Source organism: Macrobrachium rosenbergii, chromosome 17 (assembly GCF_040412425.1).
Source record: "Macrobrachium rosenbergii isolate ZJJX-2024 chromosome 17, ASM4041242v1, whole genome shotgun sequence".
NCBI classification, from domain to species: Eukaryota; Metazoa; Arthropoda; class Malacostraca; order Decapoda; family Palaemonidae; genus Macrobrachium; species Macrobrachium rosenbergii.
This window is the reverse complement of record NC_089757.1, coordinates 21273409-21290764: the sequence shown is the minus strand read 5'-3', so window position 1 is coordinate 21290764 and position 17356 is coordinate 21273409. Positions and strand designations below refer to the sequence as shown.

General features: G+C 37.8%; 2 protein-coding genes across 5 annotated transcripts in view; one reads left to right on the top strand and one right to left on the bottom strand.

Moving 5' to 3' along the window:
* LOC136847776 (lysozyme-like) overlaps positions 1 to 1084 on the top strand; it is a 10875-nt gene extending 9791 nt beyond the window's left edge. For both annotated transcript variants that reach the window (XM_067119685.1, XM_067119684.1), the window contains exons 3-4: positions 280 to 353; positions 855 to 1084. In XM_067119685.1, coding sequence (XP_066975786.1) covers positions 280 to 353; positions 855 to 1034 — 254 coding nt within the window. In that variant the 3' untranslated portion in view covers positions 1035 to 1084. The remainder of the gene's footprint in view (positions 1 to 279; positions 354 to 854) is intronic.
* A 6872-nt stretch (positions 1085 to 7956) lies between these two features.
* Positions 7957 to 16228, bottom strand: LOC136847779 (invertebrate-type lysozyme 3-like). Of its 3 annotated transcripts, XM_067119693.1 has the most exons (5): positions 15053 to 16005; positions 11541 to 11567; positions 11367 to 11501; positions 11136 to 11206; positions 7957 to 10502 (listed from the first exon to the last, which is right to left on the bottom strand). In XM_067119693.1, the coding sequence occupies exons 1-5, from the start codon at positions 15165 to 15167 to the stop codon at positions 10347 to 10349; spliced, it is 504 nt and encodes a 167-aa protein (XP_066975794.1). In that variant the 5' UTR covers positions 15168 to 16005; the 3' UTR covers positions 7957 to 10346. The 3 variants fall into 3 exon arrangements, 2 of the variants coding, with proteins under 2 accessions (XP_066975794.1, XP_066975793.1); XR_010855836.1 differs by lacking the exon at positions 15053 to 16005 and adding an exon at positions 16026 to 16228 and having other exon boundaries at positions 11367 to 11567; XM_067119692.1 differs by having other exon boundaries at positions 11367 to 11567; positions 15053 to 15997.
* Between the last annotated feature and the right edge of the window lie 1128 nt (positions 16229 to 17356).

Sequence of the window (17356 nt, the reverse complement as noted above, 5' to 3'; positions counted from 1 at the left end):
AACTCATCTGTCTCCACTAAAATAGAGACGTATATTTCACTTATTCTCTAAACTGTTTCCATACATAGTTATTAAAAAGTATTTATTTTTGGAGTCTGATGCCACCGAATCTAGACTACGAAAGAATTGAAAACTCTGACTGTGGCCATTCGCTGTTAACAGATACCTCTACCCCTTGAAATGTCTGCTATTCAGAGATTCTACTCAAGTAGAACTTGTCACGACAAGTTAAGCGCAAATTTATACATGAATTGCAAATTTATTCCTCATTTCTTTCAGCATTTGAAAACTGCGTAACCGATTTATACTGCGCTGCAGAGACTGTACATCAGTATATGAAAAAATTCTCTACGGTAAGTAGCTGTGTTCACAATTTTTGTTGAAATGACTGGTTTGATAACTGAATATTTTCCTTTTTAAATATCTAACGATTTATTTAGTGCATTCAGATCGTATGTTGCTTATTGAGTTAGATAATGACAAACTACCTACATGTATAGGAGTTGTGTACATACACCCTCACACACATACACACACACACAACTCTAAGGCTTTCCCATTAGAGGCTGAAGTGTTGGGGGAGAGAAGGGGTGGGGGGGATTCCAGTAGTTCTCAGCAGTTACTCTGGGATGTGGAAGTTTTCCTATGTGGGTTCAACCACGATCCAGCAGTTAAAAGTTTGAATAGAACATTGACCGTGCTTTAGTTTTTTTTTTTTATCTGAAGCCACCCACTATTAAGGACAACGGCTCCCACTGGAAAGTAAATTTCATCGAGTATTGTTTTTTACGATATCTTAGAATACAAATCCGTAATTCATATAACATTCACATTCTACGTGTTGCCACTATCAGGATGGTGACTGCAATAGTGACGGAGAGATCGACTGTGCAGACTTTGCCCTGATGCACAACATGGGAGGGTACGACTGCAGCTCCAACGTCAACAACACCAAGACCGACTTCTACGTGAACTTCGAAAGCTGCTGGGCAAAGATTAAGCCCCAGCCTAGTGTCAATGCTACATCTGAATAATCTTACTGTCAAATGTTATTTTTGAGAATTAAAAATGATTGTTATTATTATTATTATTATTATTATTATTATTATTATTATTATTCTTGAAAATATGCAAAATTTCTTATGGGGAATCCGGAAACACAATTAATATAAACAGACGTCCACAGTAGTACAGCATTCGCTCACGTCAAGAAGCATGAAAATGTGCCAACCATAACACTACCCAAGAACAGACGAAATAAAAAGTAAATGGAAATAGTAATGCAAATATAAATTTTTGCATTTATTTTTAATATATTTCTAAATGAAATTGTCTTCTCTGATTTTACAGCCAAATAGTTCCTCTTGTTTCCCTAAAGTTCCAAAGTTCTTCCTAAAAAACAGCTTTCCCGCTCATATTTTTATATATTTCAGCTTATTTTTGCCTGAAACCCAGAGCGATTAGTGTAACGAAGGCGAGTGTCTTTTCCTAGAACAGTTTTTTCATGTTCGAATTAGTTTCTCAGTATTCTTAAAAAATACTTCTCACCGAGCTGGCGCGTCTAAAAGATCTTTCAATTTCTTTGCCACTACGAGAGAGAATTTATATCTGCAGAATACTTCCATTTGTGAGGTAAATGAATGAATGAATTGTGGAGTTTTTGCTATGAAGCTAAACACGGCCATTCAGCGTTTCAGACTGATAAGAATGTTGGAGTGGTTGGACGGCAAGATAAAACGACCCAGAAAATAATCGAGATGAAGTTAAAGGATCTAAAGATAAAATCGGAGAAAACGCAAAGTTTTAATAGTTAAAGAGGTTGAACAGCAAGATGGAACATAGGAAGTGATAATAGAGGTTAAGATAATCCCTATAATTGTGGAATCCTTTCACTGAGCTTTTACCTAGAGTTTTCAGGAAAATTTATTATCTTCTGGGTTCAACTCTCTTAAAATACTTTCGCATTTTTCTAAACTGAAAGGTTATTTGTAGCACTTGAAAAGACTATTAATGGAAATCATTATCGTTATCAGCATCCGTAATTTCACAATGACGATAGCCCAGAACAACCGAAGACTTGTAACTTCAAAATAAAAAAATCAAGGAAAGAGAACCATTGCCTACTACATATACGTTTACATGAAATTATCCAATAGGTGAAAACTGGGCAAAAATTACGATGAAACAAATTTTACATAATTGTCAATCTCAACAATTGGGAGAAACTGCCCCAAAGAGTATGACGACTCTCTGAAACTTGCTACATAATCAGTCTCTCTCTCTCTCTCTCTCTCTCTCTCTCTCTCTCTCTCTCTCTCTCTCTCTCTCTCTCTCTCTTTGCAAACGCTGTCCCGCTAAGCCTAGAATGGTGAACAAAAAGACCAAAAGGAAAAGTAGAAAAACTCCTACCTACGCCCTGACACGATGATCTGGATTCATGCATACCTTTGAAATTCAAATGCCTTCCCTTCATTTGAAGGTAAAATAAAAAAAAGAAGGAATAAAACAAAAGCAAGCGCTCCAAGCAATAGCAGAGAAAAATGCAGGAAAACAGGACACCGGGACAGGTGTTGTAGTTTGACTGGTTTCAAACTGCAACCTTGGGTCTCGTTAAGTACAGCCAACAACGCTGACGCACTGTACTGTACAACCAAGAAAATTATAAATAACGAACAATAGAAGACTAACGCTTTCTCAAGCAAATAATCAACCGCAATCAAATAGGTCATAATATTATATGGAATGGAATGGAATATAGAATTTTGGCCCAAGGCCAAGCGTTGGGACCTATGAGTTCATTCAGCGCTGAAAGGGATATTGATAGTCGAAAGGTCTGAAAGGTGTAACAGGAGGAAAGCATCGCAGTTGCACTTTGAAACAATTGTAAGGAGAGGGTGGAAAGTACGATGGAAGAAAAAGGATATGAATGGAGGTACAGTAAAAGGAATGAAAGGGGTTGCAGCTACGGGCCAAAGGGACGCTGCAAAGAACCTTAAGTAATGCCTACAGTGCACCACATGAGGTGCACTGGCGGCACTACCCCCTACGGGAGTAGTATCATATTGTTAGCACGTCCGGCACAATCGGCGGTTAATCTGGTCACTGTCAACGAAAGGTTTGAAGATTATACAACAAAACTGTATATATCACAATTTCACAAAAACAATGTACAAGATAAACTTCCCAAAATTATTACTTCGTTCCTCTCCATCTTTCTTTTACATATTAGTAGAGAAGAATCTTGTGCCTAGATGTTATAAGGGACTCTCAATCTGATTTTGTTTTGGTGCTTTTTTTAAGGTTTTCGTGTACTAACAATTTGGAATTTTTTAAAACAACTGCATTCTAGCTACACCAACGCATATATATATATATATATATATATATATATATATATATATATATATATATATATATATATATATATATATATATATATATATATAATATTGACTGACGTTTCATGACGTACTTTCCAGTCGCATTTTCAAGGCTGAAACAATTTTAGAAACTATAATAGTTTAACTGTACATTTACAAACACTCATATGAATTACACTGAAAAATCTAAAACACAGAAAATCAATAAAGAGTGTGAGATAAAAGATAAATAGGAAAACAGACTCAACATACAACTACACACAAGAACCCACCCGAGCAGTGGAAGTGAGGAGACTGAAAGAAAACATTTCAAAAAACAATGACAACATGTCTGTAAAACATCAAATTAGGCTACAAACAGTTGCGTAGATGACAACTGGGTATTTAGAGTTGGAACTCTTATTTTTTATTAAAAGAGATTCTAAAATGTTCAGGTCAATTTCATTGTTAACTCTTCCAACAACTTTGAAGCCTTTGCATTCTATGTAGGTTTTACATATTTTGGAGTGATTTCTTATGTTGGAATGTTCCGGGTTGGACAGCCTACTACCAGTTCTAAAACTAAGTCCTCTATGTGCTTCAATGCGAACCCTCAGCAACCTCCTCGTGTATCCAATATAGGTCCCACGATCACATCCTGGGCACGTATACTTGTAAAAGTTAAGTTTACCTTAGTTTAACCAGACCACTGAGCTGATTAACAGCTCTTCTAGGGCTGGCCCGAAGGATTAGACTTATTTCACATGGCTAAGAACCAATTGGTTACCTAGCAACGGGACCTACAGCTTATTGTGGAATCCGAACCACACTATACCGAGAAATGAATTTCTATCACCAGAAGTAAATTCCTCTAATTCTTCATTGGCCTGCCGGAGAATCGAACGCGGGCCTAGCAGAGTGCTAGCCGAGTACGATATCGACCCGTCCAAAATGAGGAACTCACGTATACTTGTAGACAACATTCGAAGACAAATGGGGTCTGAGACGGTCCTTCAAGTGAAACATTGACCCGATCGTTAGTGGGTTTTTTGAAACAAGTTTAATGTCAATATCTGGGAGAACTTTCTGAAATTTATGCAGATATTTCATCCTAAATATACTATCACATGTAGAAAAGGAAAAGTGGCATACATTTTCATTATTGGTGCAGTAAAGGTCGTAGGTGGTTTATTTATTTTTTCATCCAGCATTTTCCTTAGAGCCCTTGAAAACAACCTTGATGGAAAACAACTGTCTTTAAAATATTTCGTTAGGAATAAAATTTCTTGATGGAAAGCAAACCAGTTTGATGCGCGAGTAAAAGGCCCGTGGAGTAGAGTCGAGATAGCGTTAATCTTGAAGTTAAAAAAACAAGAGCTGTAAAAATTCATACAAAGTCCTGTAAAAACACTCTTACTAAAAACTCCAGTGTAAAAGTTCTGGTTATCCTTCGAAACATTAAGACCCAAAAAAGATAAATCTACTGTCTGCCTCCTTTTCCAAGGTAAACTTATATTGGTGCGTTGGCTGTTAACAAATTTTAAAACTGCATCAGCATCACGGTCGTACCGAAAGAGCGCGAACGTGTGGTCCACGTACCTCCAATAAAGCAAAGGATGGAAGCTTGAAGGACAATCATCCATAATTCTCTCCTCCAGGGAGACCATAAATATGTTAGCAAATGTGGGGCCAAGCGGTGACCCCATTGCAATACCCTCCACCTGTTATACAAACAATTAAAAACAAAGGTCGTGTCCAGCACTGCCAGTTCTAAAAATTGTCTAAAGAGTGTCTTGTTAAAGCCATTAAAAAGAGAATCTGAATTAGGAAATGTTTGCTTAAAAAAATCTCTATAGTCTCCTCCACAGGGACATTAGTGAAGAGAGATTCCACATCAAGGCTTAACATGAATAGGTCCGATTCCTGGCACAAAACCTCCTCCTTAAATTTAGCAGATTTCTTTAAGGCTTCAATAGAGGAACTAAAAACTTCGCCAGTTTATAGTTCGGGGTGTTACGTGATGATAGAATAGGTCTTAGTGAGATTCCATCGTTGTGTATTTTAGGGAGTCCATATAAAATGCCATATGAGGACCCCGAAGAAAATAGGTCCTGATAAATATTATCACTGACCACCTTTTCTTGTTTAAGAGTTCTCAAATACCTATTTATCTTGTCCTCGATTCTATATATATTATGAAGATCGGGAATACATATTTTTTCAAACTTGGTTATGATCATTTAAAATAACTTCCATTTTTTGTATGTAATCATTTGTTTCCAATATAACCGTACCCTTACCTTTATCCAGACCTGTTGTAATGATATCATCTTCTTTAGAGAGTCCTTTCAGGAGTTCTTAATCATCCTTCCTGAAAAAAGGTGTCCATTTCGTTTTCAGTTTGTTAAAAGTATCATGCGCAAGGGAAGCGACCTGGCGCCGAAGGAAAGAGACTAACTCGATGGAATAAGGACTCTAGTGGTAAGAAGAACTGTAGGTAATTAGGTTTGTAATTCAGTAAACAAAAGTCCAACCCTAATGATAAAAGAAATCCCTCTCTTTTCGTGGGACCTAAGTTGGATGCACGAAGAGGCTGCTAAGGGCTCGCATTGAAGCACATAGAGGACTTAGTTTTAGAACTGGTGGTAGGCTGTCCACCCCTGAACATTCCAACATAAGAAATCACTCCAAAATATGTAAAACCTACAGAGAATACAAAGGCTTCAAAGTTGTTGGAAGAGTTAACAATGAAATTGACTTGAATAGAATCTCTTTTAATAAAAAAAAAGACAGTTCCAACTCTAAATACCCAGTCGTCATCTATGCAACTGTTTGTACCCTACTTTGATGATTTACAGACATGTTGTCATTGTTTTTTTAAATGTTTTCTTTCAGTCTCCTCACTCCCACTGTTCGGGTGGGTTCTAGTGTGTAGTTGTATGTTGAATCTGTTTCCCTATTTACCTTTTATCTCATACTTTTTAGTGATTTTCTATGTTTTGGTTTTTCAAATGTAAGTCATATGAGTGTTTTTAAATGTCAAGTTAAACTATTAGAGTGTCTAAAATTGTTTCAGCCTTGAAAATGCGACTGGAAAGTACGCGGCGAAACGTCGGTCAATAAACAATTTTATGTGCAAGATGCCTCCTGTCCCTTCGCTTCACCTTGTGTGCTAAAGGGCAACGGCTCCTTCTCTTTGAGAGAGATTTTATATATATATATATATATATATATATATATATATATATATATATATATATATATATATATATATATATATATATATATATATATATATATATATATATATATATATATATATATATATATATATATATATATATATATATATATATATATATATATGTATATATATATATATATATATATATATATATATATATATATATATATATATATATATATATATATTATATATATATATATATATATATATATATATATACATATATATACACATACATATATATATATTCACATACATGTGTATAAAGTACATACATATATACATGTATATATGTATATCTATGCGTATGTACGTGTCTGTAAAACATATCCTTTCTCCCATTAGGGAAGAAAGTACAGCCCTACTCCCTATTTGTTGTCCTAAAAGGAAGCTGATCCCTATTTACAACTGGGAGGCCGGGAGAGATCCACGTGCAGGACTACATCACGGCTCCCACTTTGTATGATTTCACTTGCTGAAAGTGAGAGTGGGTAATGTACTTGTTCTGAACAGAACTTCTTGAATCAAGAGTAATGTGTTTCACTCATGATTCTTTTCATTTGAAACTCATCGATATATTCCTCAGGCATTTTCTCCATCCTCTGGGGGGCCTGCGTTCGATTCTCCGGCCGGCCAATGAAGAATTAGAGAAATTTATTTCTGGTGACAGAAATTCACTTCTCGTTAAAATGTGGTTCGGATTCCACAGTATGCTGTAGGTCCCGTTGCTAGGTAACCAATTGGTTCTTAGTCACGTAAAATAAATCTAATCCTTCGGGCCAGCCATAGGAGAGCTGTTAATCAGCTCAGTGGTCTAGTTAAACTAAGGTATACAAAACTTTTTCCATCCTCTGGGTAGTTTTTGAAATACGGATAAAATCTATGCTCCAGATATGAAATGCAATCCATAGACCTAGGCATTTATAGACATAGACATGGCATCAGTAGAAACATTCACTAATCACCACGACAATTCAGAAACTACATCTTCAAGGTTTTGGGTCACCCAGTTGGTATTCCTGTATACACTTTCCTTCATTATGCCTCCTAAATGGGTAACATGCATTCATGCTGCATATTATTGGTTATACATGGAACTCTCTGACCACAAACACACTTAACTAAATAATTCCCAATATTATGCTTGGAAATCACGGATAAAAAACCTTGACGACGTTCTCCTTCAATTGCATACTATTCCAGCAAAGCTCAGTCTCTGTAGCAGTAGATGTCATGTTCATGATTATCTAATTATTTTCTCCCACGAGGCCTTTGCGTCAAGAGTAAAATCATGCTTCGAGAAGAACTGAGTGAGGCAACTTTAAAACGGAGGGCAAGGATGTGCAAGGAGATAGTTATGTTCGTATATTTCAGGTCAATATTAACAGTAAATCACAAAAGTTAGGTACATTTCATAAGCCATTATCAACCGAATTCAGTTGTTAAAAACAACAGTCATGCAACAAACTCACTCAATATCTCAACAGTATTAATAAAGAATTAAAATTAGATAACATTTAGGTTTAACAAAAAATAACAACAATCTGAAAGATTCTTAAACTGTGAAAAAATAACATTCTGAGAGTATAGACTTTAGGCCAAGGGCCAAGCGCTGGGACCTATGAGGTCATTCAGCGCTGAAACGGAAACTGACAGTAAAAAGGGTTGAAAGGTGTAACAGGAGGAAAAACTTGCAGTTACACTATGAATCAATTGCTAGTAGAGGGTGGAAAGTACGATGGCAGAAAGAGAATTTGAACGGAGGTACAGCAAAAGGAACGAAAGGGGTTGCAGCCAGGGACCGAAGGGACGCTGCAAAGTACCTTAAGTTATGCCTACAGTGCACCGCATGAGGTGAGCTACTCCCCTACTGGGGCGAGAAAAAACAACAACATTCTGAAGGGATTCTTAAACGCACCAACTAATTGCATTGCTCACAGAACGGGCTGCATCTGCATTACAGTTTATCAAAAATGGCTGGTCTGTTAAATTAGTAAGGAACTACAGTAATCCCTTTAACGATACTGTAACAGTGGTTGAGTTTTTGAAGTAAGCTTTTAAAATTTCGATGGAGCCTCGGGTGAATTTTAAGCGGCCAAAAGTAGCATTTGATCTGGAAGTCAATGAAATCACAGGTTTGATTTTATGCATTTAAGAAGAAAGAGAGTCATTTTTCAAGGCAACGATGAACAGGGTGAAGGTTAGACGTCCAAAGTATCACACCAGCTTTTAAAAAGTGAACGAAGCCTTTGGTGAAATTCTATTACTGTAAATCACTATATGAAGCACATTTGACTGAAGCGCTTTCCTTTCAGAGAGCCGAGTTAAATTTTAAGCGTACAAGAATTAACAGGCGATCTTCTACAAGGTAAGGTTAAAATTTCAAGCGTTCAAGAAGTAGCACATCATGTAAAAAAAAAAAAAAAAAAAAAAAAGAAATGCTCCAAAGTTTCTTCGGCGCATTCGAGTTTTCTGTATAGCGTATAATGTTGTATGAACCGCGGCCCATGAAACTTTCAGTCACTACCCGGTGGTGGCCTGTTCTATAGTGTTGCCAGGCGCACGATATTGGCTAATTTTACCCTTAAATAAAATACAAACTACTGAGGTTAGAGGGCTGCAATTTGGTATGTTTGATGATTGGAGGGTAGATGATCAACATACTAACTTGCAGCCCTCTAGCCTCAGTAATTTTTAAGACCTGAGGGCTGACAAACGGATGATTTTCTTAAATGTGAACGAAGCCTTAGGGTCACTTATTAAGAGCTGAAAATAAAAATGAAGATTTAGAGTGAAAATTTTAATTACTCAAAATACATTTCGAAATCTCCAAGGAATTTTGGGTGAAATTTTGCTTGCTTAAGAAGCAACTGATGACCCGAGAACGTCAGGGAAGGATTAGTTGGAAGTTAGATTTTAAGAACCTACGAGTGATTGTCAAATCTCAGAAAATAATGACTTGTAAAAGTAAGGGAAATTTAACCTGTCCATTCGAGACACAGGTATGTTGCTTCTAAGTGCACCTGGGATACCTTTTTGGCAGATAATACTCTTTCTTGATTGTAAAAGATATAAAAAAAGCCCGAAAAATCATGTTAAATTTGTTCAGCCGTTCAATTTTTCTATTAAAAAATTACATTTATATTAAAATGGAGAAGTCACTACAATACCAGCCGAACCACAAGGAACCTGTCAGCGGTAGAAGTTAATGTCAAAAAGTATGGGTCTGAATATTCAAATAATTCATGAGTGGGTATAAATACCCCGTGTTCTTTGAAAACCTCCTCAGAACTTCGCTGCCCTTGCAGTTCTTAAATTTGACTTCTGCAGAATATTTTATATAAAAAGTTGTGCAAATAGACCTTGGGTTTTTCTTTAAATAAACACAGTACAAACGCCAGCTCACACAATTAAATTATCCACAGAATACCATCCTTACGCTGGTAAGTTTTCACCTTGAGTTCTGATCATTCTTGTGAAGACAATACAAAACGTCATAACTCCACGAAGCAACAGCAGTAGTATAGAACAATGATATCTTCATAGAATAAAATAATACAGACGCGTGTGATAAGAAAGGAATTAAATATCTGGTATCAAGTCGAAGCTAGCGCAGTTTACCAAGCTCACATTATTAATTGCACTGAGGCTTGCAGACAAGTCACAAAGATTAGCGTAACTCTGTTATGGACAAAACGAACAAAAGAAAATGTGTTAGAAAAATGTGCTGTCAGTGGGAGTCACTCCTTCCGGCCGTAACACTCATGAAATCTGGCGTATCTTGGGTCAGTGTGGATTTTTGCTTGAGAACAGTTATAACCTCCTGCAATATGCATTTGAATATAGTCAAAACAGTTGACCTTGCCATCGCTATTGCAATCGGCTTTTGCACGACCCTGTAATAAAATAAAAAATTCTAAGCTCTAGATAAGAAAAATGAAAAAATTACTATACATTTCCAGAAAACCTAAAACCTTCGACACGAATATCAATTATTTTTAACATACAAACGTGTCCACAAATTCTTTCGTTTTCAGAGGTAGAAAATACACCAATGCAAGCAGAAGCAAATTCTATTTTCTTTTAAAGTCATTTGTACTAGAGGGACTTTAAAGTACCTAGTTAGGAGGAGAGAGACCAAAAGGGAAAACATGGACTTGTAAGGCAGGACCCTTAAAATGCATTTAACCTTCAGTGTGTTTTACAGTGCCTGAAATGAGAAGATTCACTGGTCTTGTCCTGTGATGGGGATCTGTTTAGTCCATGTACCTGAACGCTAGAGGGGAAAGTGAAAAAGGAAGGGAATTTTAAAAACTCACTAGTCTGGCACTGTTCTCTGGTCAGTTTTAAATTTTCATTCCCATAACTAAACTCAAAAACAGCAAATGAAAAAAAAATGTGGGCAAAAGTGACAGCTAAGATTTTCAACGGGATTATAAACAATTCAAAAAGGACATTTTTGCAAGTTGGCTATGTGATGCTAGTGATGTAAGAAAAAACAACTTCCTTTAAAATAGCAGCATGCTTACCTTAAATTTATTTATGTAATTCAACACTGTCCGAACAGCACAGAAATAGTCCTCTACACACTTTTCAAAAGCTGAAAGAGAGCAACACAAGTTCTCAGCGACTACTACTTCTTATACCGGATTAAGTTTAATAACCCAAGTTATGAACAGCTTATTTGCAACAGAAGCAACAATTCAAAAACCATTGGCTCTTCCAGCCTTGAAATACACAATGAAGCGGATCTTACATACCTATCTCACTCTTGAGATTCTCATCGCCGTCCATCTTAGGGCTTTCGGCATCTGCCCAGTAGTGCCACGAAATGCTAAGGGGGCCACATCTATATCCACCGTAGTAAGGCTTAGTACAACCAATATTCATGTTGCAGCCGGACGAAGCTTTGCAAATGCAAAGTAAACATTTGCCGTCGGCATCTGCTCTTGGGATACCACCTAGAAATAAACCACTTTGCACTTAAGTATGGGTTTATTTCTGGATAAATTTCATAATTTGATCTAACTTCACATTCCGTCTCACCCCTTTTCTTTTTTTATTTATTTATTTTTTTGTCACGTAAAGGCAATCTATTCTGTAGACATTTACGAAGCATTAATGGGCTTTTCTGCATGTTGCCCAATAATGCGTGAAAACATTTTAATAATACATCAACACAAAAGTAAACGAAAAAAGCAAACGAAAAACTCTATACTTTTCTAAAGTGTCAGAAGCGATGAGAATGATATTCTTGTAAGGTGGAGTGAAATGGGCAGTTTGATACACGATTTAATCAAGTCGATTTTTTGTATGTGATAATGATGATAATGATATTCCTTCAATTTGGAAGCTATCATCGCTAAAACTACGTTGAACAAAATAGGATACAGAATTTAGGCCACAGGCAAGCACTGGGACCTTTGAGGTCATTCGGCGCTGAAACTGAAATTGACAGTAAAAAGGTTTTAGAGATTCACCGAGATCACGACAGACACAGTCAGACACCAACTAAAGAAAATGTCCAACTGGAATGCCCCAGGTCCCGATGAAGTCCATGGATACTAACTCAAAAACTTCAGGGCCCTACACCCACGAATAGCAGAACAACTCCAGCATTGTATCACAGACCACCATGCGCCCAAATGGATGACCACAGGGAGAACATCCTTAGTACAGAAAGACAAGAACAAGGGAAATATAGCAAGTAACTACAGGCCTATCACCTGCCTACCAATAATGTGGAAGTTACTTACAGGAATCATCAGTGAAAAGCTATGCAACTACCTAGAAGATACAGACACCATCCCCCACCAACAGAAAGGCTGCAGAAGGAAGTGTGGGGGCACAAAAGACCAGCTTCTAATAGACAAAATGGTAATGAAGAATAGTAAGAGAAGAAGAACCAACCTAAGCATGGCATGGATTGACTACAAGAAAGACACGTGGCTAATAGAATGCCTGAAAATATATGGCGCAGAGGAAAACACCATCAGCTTCCTTAAAAATACAATGCGCAACTGGAATACAGAGCTTACAAGCTCTGGGATAAGACTAGCAGAGGCTAACATCAAGAGAGGGATCTTTCAAGGCGACTCACTGTCCCCACTACTCTTCGTAGTAGCCATGATTCCCATGACAAAAGTACTGCAGAAGATGGATGCTGGGTACCAACTCAAGAAAGGAGGCAACAGAATTAACCATTTGATGCTCATGGACGACATCAAGCTGTATGGTAAGAGTATCAAGGAAACAGATACCCTAATCCAGACTGTAAGGATTGTATCTGGGGACATCAAGATGGAGTTTGAATAAAAATGCGCCTTGGTCAACAACAAAAGGCAAAGTAACAAGGACTGAAGGACAGTTACCAGACGGGAATAGCATCAAACACATAGATGAGACAGGATACAAATACCTGGGAATAAAGAAGGAGAGGATATAAAACACCAAGAGATGAAGGGACACGATCAGAAAGAATATATGCAGAGACTTAAGGATACTTCAAGTCAAAACTCAACGCTGAAAACATGACAGAAGCCATAAACACATGGGCAGTACCAGTAATCAGATACAGTGCAGGAGTAGTAGGGTGGACGAAGGCTGAGCTCATGACGATACACCAAGCGCCACACCCAAGAGCAAATACAGACAGACTACACATAACACAAAAGGAAGGGGGTAGAGGGTTAACACAAAAGGAAGTGGGTAGAGGGTCACTAAGCATAGAGGACTGCGTCAACATCGAGAGCAGAGCACTGGGGCAATATCTGAAAACCAGTGAAGACGAGTGGCTTAGGAGTGCATGGGGAGAAGGACTGGTAAAAGTAGACGAAGACCCACAAATATACAGGCAGGAGAATGGAAAGCAGAACGGAGGAATGGCACAACAAACCAATGCACGGACAGTACATGAGGCAGACAAAAGAACTGGCCAGCAATGAAACATGGCAATGGCTACAGAGGTTGGGAGAACTCAAGAAGGAAACAGAAAGAATGCTAACAGCGGCACAAGATCAGGCCCTAAGAACCAGATATGTCCAAAGAACAGTAGATGGAAATAACATCTCACCCATATGCAGGAAGTGCAATATGAAAGACGAGACCATAAGCCACATAGCAAGCGAATGTCCGGCGTTTGCACAGAACCAGTACAAAAAGAGGCATGATTCAGTAGCAAAAGCCCTCCACTGGAGCCTGTGCAAGAAACACCAGCTAGCTTGCAGTAATAAGTGGTACGAACACCAACCTGATAGAAAACGATCAAGCAAAGATCCTCTGGGACTATGGTATCAGAACAGATAGGGTGATACGTACCAACAGACCAGACGTGACATGGATTGACAAAATCAAGAAGAAAGTATCACTCATTGATGTCGCAATACCATGGGACACCAGAGTAGATGAGAAAGAAAGAGAAAAAATTGATAAGTATCAAGACCTGAAAATCGAAATAAGAAGGGTATGGAATATGCCAGTGGAAATTGTACCTATAATCATAACAATCATAGGAACAATACACGATCTCAAGATCCCTGAAAAGGAATCTGGAAAAATTAGATGCCGAAGTAGCTTCAGGACTCATGCAGAAGTGTGCTACTAGAAACAGCGCACATGGTGAGAAAAGTGACGGACTCCTAAGGAGGCAGGATGTAACCCGAAACCCCACGTTATAAAAAACAAACCCATTCTAATAGGATTACTGTGATAGACAAAAAAAAAAATAAAATAAAAAAATAATATGGATATAGTCCTCCTTGACGTTACCAGGAAGAGTTATGTGGGATTTATAAAAGTCAAGGGGCTCTTTCACATCTATTGTTTTCTTTGATGCTGTGAAATCCTTATTCTTTTCGACATATGCAGCACCTTGGCTGCTGTTATTTTTTTTTTATTGAACCAAATTTTGGTTGTAGTTTTACCATAAATATTACACACTTTTATATAATATTTCACATTCACGTCGACATATGCCCTACCCTGATATGGGAAAAGTTTCACAGTAACTGGGTTTTCCAGTTTGTTTCGTCAATGTATCGGCCTCACTCCTTTAAGGCGGTGGCTCACAGAGAAATGCATACGATAAGTAAAGAAATACATAAATAAATAAATAAAGAACGCACGTACGCACTTAAACCCACACATACATATACACTTTAAGAATAGTCGATTTCTGTTCCTTAAACATATAATTAAATATATACATATGTATGCTTCCACAAATACGTATATTAAAAATGTACTGAACTTCCCAATTCACTTAAAATAGTATGTTTTTTTTATAATTTATTAATCTGAACATAAAACACAAAATAGAAACGTGTTTCTAACCTGTTCAATATACTTATTTCCCGTGAATCTGGCACCAAACATTCATGGTCAATACTTTGAAGCAGGGGCGTGATACGCGCACAGAAAAAAAAGAAAGAAAAGACGTGCATCTTACTGGCATTCCACGAGACTTGTGATCCCACGATGACATGAGCGACGAAAATCCACAACAAGCACGACCAAGGCTGACCAGGTAAAGACCTCTGCGCAATAGTGGATGTAGTCTTCATGGGGCAGTTTGAAGAGGGACGAATCTAAAGTATCTCTCAGCCTCCGGTGTAGAGTTGCTTCTCGAGTACCCTCGGCACAATTGCATGAGACGACCCCTTGAAGGTTGTTGAGACCTGACTGCAACTCGGACGGTGTGCATAAACTTTTAAAGGCATCCGCGCCGAGTCGTTAAACGGAGGTATATTTCAGGCCCTCCTAAGGACGTAGCGCAAGCGAAAGGCACACCAAGACTTGCAGGCAAAATATATGATGAAAAAAGATGGTGGAAATTCGACGCGATATTTGACGATTCGGCAACTTAAGTTTCGTGGGGTTCCCGGGGTTTTTAGGAAAATAGCAAATGAGGAAAAGCATTGCAGGATTCTTTTTTTTTTTTTTAACTTTCTTGATCGGTAAGTGATTTCGGGCTTAAATTTTTACCAAAAAGAGCTAACTTCACATTCTAATATACCTCTTAACCGCGAGCATTACTGAAATGCTAATGCGCAATGCGGCAATTTGTCCTTCAACGGGTTAGGCGACAAACCTGCCTACATAGAAAGAACCTGATGATGCATATCGAAGTGAGGTCTGTTTTATACTCGATCCAGCTACTGACTTCGCCTACAAAATCGGGAATCTATTTTTTTTTTTTTCTTTACCCGGGTCTTCCTGGTCGTTGACAAAATACCTCTAAAGCGGATGAACGGATTTGGATGACAATTAGTGAACCTATCGGCTGAGTGACTTCCAATAGATGGGTAACCTTTAGTGGCTATTACTGAAAATTTGGCGATTAGTCGCCATGAAAAGCATCTCGCTAATAATAAAGTAGAGCTTTTCCGCTTTCAAATTCCATACCCATATCTACGGCTTACTCTCTCTTTATGGCGACAGGAGTTAAAAGGATCTCTGCTTGGCGTTCACAAATTTGTTGCAGGTGGGAGAGAAAAGAGCCAATTGTTCGGCTGTCCTGCTGGGAAGGAGAGGGGTAAGGTACTGATGTTAGTAAGGCAAGCAAGGAGAGAAAATCAAGGACAGGAGAAGAGAATATAAAGGCAACAGACCCAAGCGCTTTTTTGATTGGTAATCCTTTTCTATTTTTCTTTTGGCGGTTTTCTAAGAACTGTTGCTTTAATATCCTACAGATCATTGTCCTACAGATAATGACGAAATATCAGACAACACCCGCCTTTATCATTTCCAACAGATTTTCGAAAAGGACCAGCTTAATGAAGCAGTTATGGTCAAAATGAGCAAAACGCATTAAATCGGCTTTTAAAATGAAACGCCCTTGTACAGTAGTTGTAGTAGCACTATACTAACAATACTAATAATGAGAATAATTTGGTTAAATTTATAAAGATCAAACAAACTCGCGCTTTGCGACTTATAGCCTATATGAGATGGTGACGTAACGTTTATACTTAAAATTCAAGATACCTTTTTTACCGACTGAGCTAAAGCTTCCTACATTCCTCATAACGAAGTTCGCTTATAACTGCACACCACAGGCAGACATGTTTCTCATATTTTTCTTTACTCGCTAAATCTTATTACATACAAATTACACAAAACATTTATTTAGTAAGTTTCAACATTAATTTTATTCTTTTTCATCTTACACAATTCACTTTACCGGACAAGACTCTAGCTTGACTTTCTTGTGTCAGGACCCACTTGCAAACCAAACAAGACTCTCTCTTGATAACATATTCAAGCATGCACTCCACTTTCACCAAAAAACTAATTAAACACTACACTACACATCCCTGACTAGCAACGCATTCTATCCCAATACAATAGCTTCTTCAGAGAGAGAGAGAGAGAGAGAGAGAGAGAGAGAGAGAGAGAGAGAGAGAGAGAGAGAGAGAGAGAGGAGGAACAAAATGGCAATGCTGATAGCCTAGAGGTAACAAGCCAGGAAACCCGTTCGGGACCAAACACCACTTTTTTTTAGTTTTCTGTAAAAAAAAAACTATTTTGCCGGCTGTCTGTCCGTCCACAATTTATTCTGTCCGCACTTTTTCCTGTCCGCCCTCAGATCTTAAAAACTACGTAGGCTAGAGGGCTGTAAATTGGTATCTTGAACATCCTCCAATCATCAAACATACCAAATTGCAGCCCTCTAGCCTTAGAAGTTTTTATTTCATTTAAAATTAGTTAGCCACAATCGCGCTTCTGGCAACGATATAGGACAGGTCACCAC

Excerpts from the sequence above, each read along its gene's own strand:
- LOC136847779 (XM_067119692.1), bottom strand. The coding sequence starts at position 15,167 with ATGAAGACTACATCCACTATTGCGCAGAGGTCTTTACCTGGTCAGCCT. Across the intron at positions 11,568-15,052 it reads ACAAGTCTCGTGGAATGCCA|GTGGTATCCCAAGAGCAGAT; the intron begins GTAAGATGCACG and ends GTTTATTTCTAG. Across the intron at positions 11,207-11,366 it reads GAATCTCAAGAGTGAGATAG|CTTTTGAAAAGTGTGTAGAG; the intron begins GTATGTAAGATC and ends GCTCTCTTTCAG.